An 8,940-nucleotide genomic window follows, 5' to 3' on the forward strand; every position below is an offset into this window, starting at 1 on the left:
AGATAGATAGATAGATAGATAGATAGATAGATAGATAGATAGATAGACAGACAGACAGACAGACAGACACGCACATGCACACACACACACCATATGGCTCTTTTAAGACATGGCATACTCAAACTTTCCATTATGATCTAACGTTCTAATTCAGCATCCAGAAGTCACCCATTAGGTCTGGGGCATAGCTGAGTGACAGAGTTCTTGTTAGAATTGAATCTGATCAACTCCCACACTTCATCAAATAAAGATAGATAAGAGAGATAGAGACGAGGAAGAAGAAGAGAAAGAAAAAAAGGAGGAAAGGGAAGAAAGGAAGAGGATGGGGAAAGTGGGGAAGAGGAGGAGGAATGGAAAAGGTAGGGTGGAGGAGGGAAAGAGCAGGAAGAGAAAGTAGTGAAGAGGAGGAGAAGCAGGAGGAAATGCAGGGCACAGGTCATGAACCCCTTTCCAGGATTAGTCCCCATCATTATCTGTCTCTTCAGCCCGTGCCATCCACTCCCTAGCAGGGTTCACAGATTAGAGTGTGTAAATCAAGGTCCCTCCCTAATGAATATCAATTGCATATATACTTGAGGCTCCAACTGCCTTGTTAGACCATCAACTTGATCGTTTTTTGTGGTTGCTACAACTGTTCCCCCTAAATGACACCATCCGGGTTACCGCTGACACGTGGCCAACTGACCTCCATGTGGAAGAGGCAGGATCCCTGACACAGCTGTAACAAGCTTAAGAGAAACATAGGGGTGACCTGGGAACAGGTCACACACCTGATGCTTGATGCTGCTTCCTTGTTAGCTGCAACTGGACTCAACTAATTCACTGACATTCTCTGAACCTTGATCTCCTTATCTACTTAAGGAGGCTCTGCCGTCAGGGGCCTCATTTTTCTATACCAGTGATTCTTAACCTGTGGGTCACAACCCTTTTGGGGATCAAACAACCCTTTCACAGGGGTCTCCTAAGACTATCAGAAAACACAGATATTTACATACTGATTGATAACAACAGAAAAATTACAGTTATGAAGTAGCAACAAAAATAATTTTATGGTTCAGGTAACCGCAATATGAGGAACTATATTAAAGGGTCATAGAATCGGGAAGGTTGAGAACCACTGTTCTGTACTGAGTGAGATTCTAATGTAAAAATGAAATATTGACACCCTGAATCCTTTCCACGTGGGACAGTGACTCCTCTCAAATATGGATTCCTAGCCTGTTTTCACTCTGTTGGAAACAAGAGTTGATTCCTAACTCTGTATCAGTTACGGTACCTACCAGAAATCCATTGCATTCCTTCATATTTGTAAAAGCAGAAGAAATATGCATGAGTAACGTTGTTACCTTCATAGCAGGAACACATGAGAGATGTCAATATTAAAAATAAAGATCTAACTGAAACACAAACAAGACATATAATGGTAATATTCCTCATTTATTTGTCCCAATCAATGACTTTCTCCAGTTTCAAACATACATAATTGCTCTTCTGTTCTCCTACCATTGTCAGTATTTTTACCTTAAAAACATGACACTAAACTACAAATGATTTCTGACTGGTATCACAGTGAACTGTGATGAGATTTCAGACGCCCATAGAAATAAAGCCATATTGACTACATGAAACTTGCTCTATTGACTAGAACTGCCCCAATCCTCACTCAACTCTCAGTTAAGCTAAACGTGGTAAAGATCACACAGCCCCCGCTCTATGTATGGGTATGTGCCTGTGTATGGCTGTGTGGGCATGTGTGTGCATGTACAAATGTGTATGTGTGTGTGGAGGCCAGAGGGCAAACTCAGGAACCATCGACCTTAGTCTGCACCAGTCCTCACTGGCCTGCAGCTCACCAAGGAGACTAAACTGGCCGGACGGCTTGATCTCGGAGATCGGCCTGTCTCTGGTTCACATGGATGCTGGAGCCTGAACTCAGGTCATCACACTTGCAAGGCAAACACCAAACCAAGCCATCTCCTGAGCCAAGCTTCTATTCTCCCAGAAACAAAAACAACAATGAAGCAAAACATTTAAAGTATTTTCAGTTTGGGCAAAATTAATGGAATAGAACAAGTATCATCCATAGCTATTACACCATGGCCCTTTTGCACTTCTGACCTCCTCCTCCTCCTCCCCCTTCTCCTCCTCATCGTCATTGTAGTCGTCGTCATCATCATCATCATCATCATCATCATCGACATTGTCATCATTCTCATTGTCATCCCTGCCTTGTTATCTATCACAGCATCCTCATGCCATGTTAGGATAATGCTCCTGCAGGCATAATGTCATTTGAAAACACGACCTGCATGATTCTAGGGGGAAAAGGGTAAAGCATGATGACCTCCTGCTCCCAGGTTCACGTGACCACGAAGTCTCAGAACTTCATGGTTTCGCTCATGATGCAGGCAGTGGGAAAACCGGAAGCAAAGATGAAAGCATGATGCCTTATCAGGCTTCAGGAAGAAGATTGATGATGTGTTGAGATCTGTCAAAACTAGTTCCCATGCTGTGGCTTTCTAACACTAAAACACATTTCCCAGCACCTCTGGGGTCTCTCCTACCCCCTTTTCAAACTGTGGAGGAATTTCTCTGTGCTGAGCTCTTTGAGAAGAAATCTTCAATTAGCATGTTGTTGAGGAAAATATCCGGTTGACAAGAAATCTCTTTTCCCTTTCAAAGAGGGTAAAATAGAGTCATGAGAGAGGTTTTGGTGCTTATGAACTTACCTTGCAAGCGTGAGAACTGGAATTCAAATACCCTGAAATCCACCTAAATGGCCTTGCCTACCTGTAGCTCAGAGTTTAATGGAGAGACTTTGCCTCAGTGTACAAGACTCAGAAGAGCAACTGAGGGTGAGTCCATTCGTGAACCTTGGGCGTCCATGTGCAACAGCATGCAAGTACACCCATGCACACACCCACACACACAAAAGCATCCATGCACACATACACTGCACACACAGAAAAACTGGAGAGATGTAAAACAATATTGGTTTGTGTCTGTTTGTTTGTTTGTTTTTACTCTTTGAGCTGAGGACAAGGAAAGAGTAAGTTTTCTTGTGAATGCTTGAAGAAAATTTTACTTAGATTGTTTTTTTCTGAGAATCTTAAGAAAGTGCCCTGAAAGCCACTGACATCATCCCCCAGGACAGGCTCTGCTTGAAGCTGGATCTCGTGGCAGGTCATTATGATCGCACATACACCCACGCACACGCACACGCCCACGTGCACAGGGTGCCTAGATTCTGGTTCCCGGCATCTCCTGCCTATCACGGCCCCGCCTGGGCTCACTGAGCCCTGAGCCTTGCTCATTATGAGAACCCTAACAGACAAAGTCCAGCAGGTCTTAGGACACTGCGGTAACCCATGTCACATTCAGGAAACAAATCCAGGAGTATATTCAAATTCAAATCCTTGAATCTTTTCCCAAAGTCGGGGTCTCGTGTCAAATCTGGAATTTAGCTACTGACTAGACTGGCTGGCCAGCAAAGCCTAAGAATCTCCTTGTCTGCACCTCACCAGGTCCAGGATGACAGGCCTCTCCTGTGCCCAGCTCTTTTGTGGGTACTGGGGAAATAAACTCCAGCCTTCTGCTTGCATGGTAAGCATCTTCCTGACCGAGTCATCTCCCCAGCTTCCTCAACTGGTAACAATTATTTGACTCAAAAATTCCAATTTGGAAGCTGGAGAGATGGATCAGCAATGAATAGCACTTGCTGTTCTTCCAAAGCACCCGAGCCCAGGTCTCAGCCCACACAGCCACACTGGACAACTCGCAACCTCCTATAACCTCAGCTCCAGGCGCCACCCGTCCTCCTCTGGCCTCTACAGGCATATTTCCTCGAGTGCGACTACCAAACCAAGATGCATGATTATGAATACAAATAAAATTTTTTAAAAAGTCTAACCTGAAGCATCAAGCTTCTCTGACTTAGATATATTCCTGGTGCTGGCTTGCAGAGAGACAGAGTTATGGGCATTTGCTCCTGTGACTTAGCTTACCTACAAAGTTATCTGTTCCCTTTCACTTCATGTGCCTGCACTCAGCTATCTTCTTGCAGCAGTATACCTCAATTAGCAGAAACAGCAGTCAGTATAACTAAGAATTATCATTTTTTAAAAACAGTCAAGGCCTCATTTTTCTATAAGCCTCCTTTTTAATGAAAACCTCTTTCATTCCCCCTCAGGCGGCACTTTATGGTACACTTGGCGAATTGAATAAAGATACCTGTTAAAGGAAGGAAGGCTTCCATCAAGGCTGTTGAAATCTGATTTCATCTCCGTTTCGAGAACTAATGTTGTTTTTTGTTTAACTAGATTTTGCCTGTCAATTTCCAGACCCGCTGTGCCGTCCGCCTGTATGGACTACTGTGGTCAACACGGGGGTTGTAGCGGCAAATTTTATTATGGACTGGTAATTGAATTGAACAGGTTTACATTTGAATAGATTTACTACACCGTGATCTCTGACATACTGCATGGGACTCAAATCCCTGCACATCCATAAAGATACGTTTAAGACAGTATCACCCTCTCCAGGCTTAGGGAGCGAGCCTTGAGCCACGAAGATGCCCAAGCATAATTGTGCATTTATATGCAGAGTACAATGCAGTATTTCACTGTATTCTCTAAGCATAAAGAAAAGAAAACAATATTCCATATTTACTGATGCTCGTCCCAGCTCCGCTTGCAGAGAGCAGGGAAACGGGCCCAGAGGAATGACATTTTGCCATCCAAGTGTTCATGAGGAAGTAAAAGGGAAATAAATTATTATTTGAGCGTGGCAGCAACGGCGGCACTTCCCTTGGAAGCTCATCCTCTAAAGGCTGATAACAAGTGCTGAAGAGGTGCGAACCGCAGATAAGCGCAGCCCGATTTACTCTGAGCAATGATGTTTAATTAAACGCCGCTCACACATCCGCCTTCAGTCTCGCCTCCCTTCAGATCCTCTCCCAGAGCCCACGAGAAATGTGATCTAAGAAAAAAGATGGGTCCCTGTTCATCTCTAAAGTTGAAGCAGCAATCAGATGAGTAAATTATAGTATTGAAATCAAACTAATCAAAAACTCCCATCTGCCTAGAAATGGAGGCGTGTCTCCACATGCTGCTCTGTTTGAAAACAAAACCGGAATCCGCGGCCTGCTCACGCAAGGCTTCCATCGATAGGTGACTCTCATTACATTTAAACAAATGGACTGTTTCTTCAATGGTACGATGCATCAGTTTTCAGGGGCTTGCAACCTTTCACCACCCTTTTTTGTTTTCAGCACAAGTTCAGCTTAAACATCTCCAATCAGAGTAAATGGTACTATAAATATACTCAAGACCCAAACCCAACTGTCCATCACTCCCAGCATTCTCGATTACATTTATATGAGATTTTCTGCCATGTAGGGGAGGGGTAACTACCCTGTGAGTTGATTTCTGTGTGCTTCTCTGCCTGAGGACTGGCCAATAACCTTCAAGCAGGACATTGTCACCATCAGAACCTCAGTTTTGTAAAAATTATCCTTCGGGCAACTTCACATACAACCCTGTTCACTGGTGGATCTTCTGTGGGTGCCTTCCCCAACTGAACACATGCCAGACAATGACAGGGTCAAGGCATGGGTCCCATCACAGAGAGGAAGCACTAATGGTGGGTTTGGAAAACTGTAATGAAGCCCTTAGACCCAAAATGAGTTTCACGAAGGCGAGAAGAGGGGTGCACTGTAGGTAGCTCTTTGCTTTGCCTGCATCTTCTTCCCTCTGTCAATTGTAAAGATCAAAGGTCCAGGCCCAGAAGCACAGTGAGGAATTCAGTTCACACCACAGGGTCCTACCTTCTGGTTAGAGTCAAGCTGCTAGCCATGAGGTATTAGTAACTCAGGTATTCTTCTGTCTGGTTCAGGGCAGGATGCTTCCTGCCCCACCTTTTCCTGGTTTCCATGGAACTGGTCTTGAGCCCTGTTTTGAGAACCTTCACCCCACCCACCCCCACCCCGCTTTGCAGCCCAGCAAACCCAGAGCAGGAGGTTCTGAGCAGCGCCACCTACCTTCTTTCAGCATGCCCACTTTGAGACACTTCATGAAGCGGCAGGCCTGGCAGGATTTGCGTCTGCGCTTTGTGATTTCACATTCGTTCGTGGCCGGGCAGCTGTACTCTATGTTACCTGCAGCACAGGGTTTAAGGGAAAAGAGGCTGTCAGACTGGCGGGTCAGGAGAGATGGAGGCACCTCAAAGAGGTTAACCGTGGTACCCCCAACCCCCAAAGTCACGTGAGTGAGTCATTAGGAAGGTGGCGCGTGTCAGGAAGCCAGATATGCTCCTGCAGGAGCAGAATAAATCTCCAGGGAAGCAGATTGGCATAACTCAGCACTTCCAGAGAGGCTGAGGCAGAGGGATTGCCACAAGTCCAGAGTAGCTTGGGCCACAGTGAGTTCAGCTTTCAAAAATATATATATATATATTTTAGCCTCTTAATTTGGTAATCTACTTCAAAATTTCCTTTGTGTCAGAATACTCTGGAAGATTGTTAGTGCATGCGGAAATGGGGCAACAGCCAGCCAGTGAGCAAAGCTGACACACTGAGAGCATCTTGTAGAAGAGACTCCACAGCAGGCTGAGTTCTCGCAAACCCCAGAGACTGCAGAGATGGGTCAGGGGTTAGAGCACGCTCTGCTCTCTTGCAGAGGACCCAGGCTTGATTCACAGCACCCACAGAGGGCTGCTCACAACTGCTGGCGACTCCAGTGCTAGAGGATCCAGGGCTGTCTGCTGGACCCTGCTGGCCCTTACAGCCCAGCAGGCGCACAGCACACATAAAAACCACACCAAACATCCTCTCTGCATCCCGGTTGTCAGCCTCAGCCTGTTCACGCTTCGGAACAAGCTGCTTATCCTTCCGGCTGCATAAACCTCACGGAGCCCAGCGATCCAGAGTTTAATGCGGGCCACTGCTGCAAGCACCTGGCAGGCTGGACAGCAATACCACAGCTCTTCCCGCCGGTCTGGGCAGGCAGACCTTCCCCAGATGCTCCCTGTGAGTGTGCTGAGGGTGAGGATGATGGGGCTAACGGCTGCCATTGCCATCACCATCCTCAAAGCGCTTGGTACAGCCTTTGCACACCATGCCATTTGCATGAATTCCAAACACCATGGAACTGTGACACCAACAAACCACTTGGGGTTATAATTTTAGCAGCAGACTGTATGGTTTCCAGCCATATGTAAAAGTCTGAAACACAAAGCTTGTTACCGGCAGGTCTAAACTTTAAGTGTTTCTCTGAGACAATGAAGCGTGTGAGGTGTGCTCTCGGCCGCCACAGCCTTGTAAAGAAGCCGCCCTGAAAAATAAAGGCTGCCTCCGCCATCAGCCCCGCTGCAGAGTGCTCGAAGGTCTCCGGCTACTTCCTAACCCTTTCCCCTCGTGATTAAGTGCATTAGTAACCTAATGAAAATGCAGCCTGCTTATTGCCCTCTGGGGAAGGGGGAGGTCATCGCACCGAATGCATAAATTGTCATAGGAGATGGTCCAGGCATAATTGCAATTTTGCTGTTCCACGCTTGCTGTACTCAGGGTCCATCGAGTCCCCTGAAACATGCGCAGAGCCAGGTAATTAGCATAGCAGGCTGCCTGGGACCACAGCATTGATGAAATATTTCAGAGTTAATCACACTTTGTAAACACTGATTTATATTGACTACCTTTCTGTGGACTGATGTGTCCTCATTAAATATCACATTAGTGCTTTGCAGGACCGTTCAGAGACTCCTCTACTCGCCAACTGCTAATTCACCAGGAAGTGATACCTAGCCACTTGGAACTACAGAAAATTGGTTAAGTATGCATGACTTAAAAAAAAAAAAGTCTTGAGCATTATAACTTGAGGTAAATTGACTGGATAAATTAGCATTCTAATTCAAAGCAACTACTTTTAAAATGAGGTTAGATAATAGAAATTATATCAACTGCATTAACGGCGATATTCACCGTCACCTTCTTCAGAAATATCACCAGGGGCTGGCGGAAGTGCAGCTTCGAAGGGCTGACCGTGTGAGCTCAGTCCCCATGTGAAGACAGAGAAGGGAACTGATTCCACACCTCTGTCCACTGGTCTCCCTCTCCTCGCATTCATTAGTAAACTTTTTTTTAAGAAAAAATATTACTTAGAAAAAGGACTGGCAAAATAGCTCAGCAGTAAACGCTACACAGGCCTGAAAACCTAACTTTTATCCCTGGCTACCACAGCGGAAGGAGAACACACACACACATAAACAGCAACAACAATAATAGTAATAGAGACAGGCAATTGTAAGGTAAGTGAACACTGGCTTGGCCAAAGCCGAGAATAAAGAGATTAGGAATCTGAACAGTTTCTTTCAAATGTCCCCAGAAATCTAATCTATATGGAAAGAATGTTGTTAGAATTTTGCTCATTTGTCTCTGTTTTTCCTTTGGTGTAGTTCTGTGGCTACAGCCTGGGGCCTTGCAAAAGTATGCTAGGCTAGCATAGAGCTGTTTCTGTAACCCTGTTTTTTATTTTGAATTTTATCTTGAAAAAGTTCCCCTAAGTTCCTCAGACTGGCCTGAAAATCACACTCCCGCCCCAGCCTCCCCGGCAGCTTCCGCCCTGACCTCCAGTAACTCAGTGGCCAGCAGCCACACCCTTCCACTCTCTGTGGCTGTCTGCAGATTTATTTCAAAGGAAACTAACTTTTCCTCTCTTAAGGATGACTGCTCAATACTTACAAAGACTTGGGGGGGGATGTTTGTCAAACATCATTTCTGACCATTTCGAATCTTTAAAGCCACTGTGATGTCAACATATGGTCCAGTTTCCCTTGGAGCCATGAGCATTGATCCCATCAGCTCAGCGGTACAGGCTCCTGCCACGTGACACACACACATACACACACATATACACTCATGCATACACACACACTCACACATACACT

The 8,940-nt window shown here is 45.6% G+C and overlaps 1 protein-coding gene across 10 annotated transcripts in view; it reads right to left on the bottom strand.

The window, feature by feature from the left end:
• Esrrg (estrogen related receptor gamma) overlaps nucleotides 1–8,940 on the bottom strand; it is a 569,612-nt gene that overhangs the window by 146,606 nt on the left and 414,066 nt on the right. For all 10 annotated transcript variants that reach the window (XM_055609225.1, XM_055609227.1, XM_055609219.1 and 7 more), the window contains one exon: nucleotides 6,038–6,154. In XM_055609225.1, coding sequence (XP_055465200.1) covers nucleotides 6,038–6,154 — 117 coding nt within the window. The remainder of the gene's footprint in view (nucleotides 1–6,037; nucleotides 6,155–8,940) is intronic.

Source organism: Psammomys obesus, unplaced genomic scaffold (genome assembly GCF_907164565.1).
Source record: "Psammomys obesus unplaced genomic scaffold, mPsaObe1.curated_primary_1811, whole genome shotgun sequence".
In the NCBI taxonomy this organism is placed as follows: domain Eukaryota; kingdom Metazoa; phylum Chordata; class Mammalia; order Rodentia; family Muridae; genus Psammomys; species Psammomys obesus.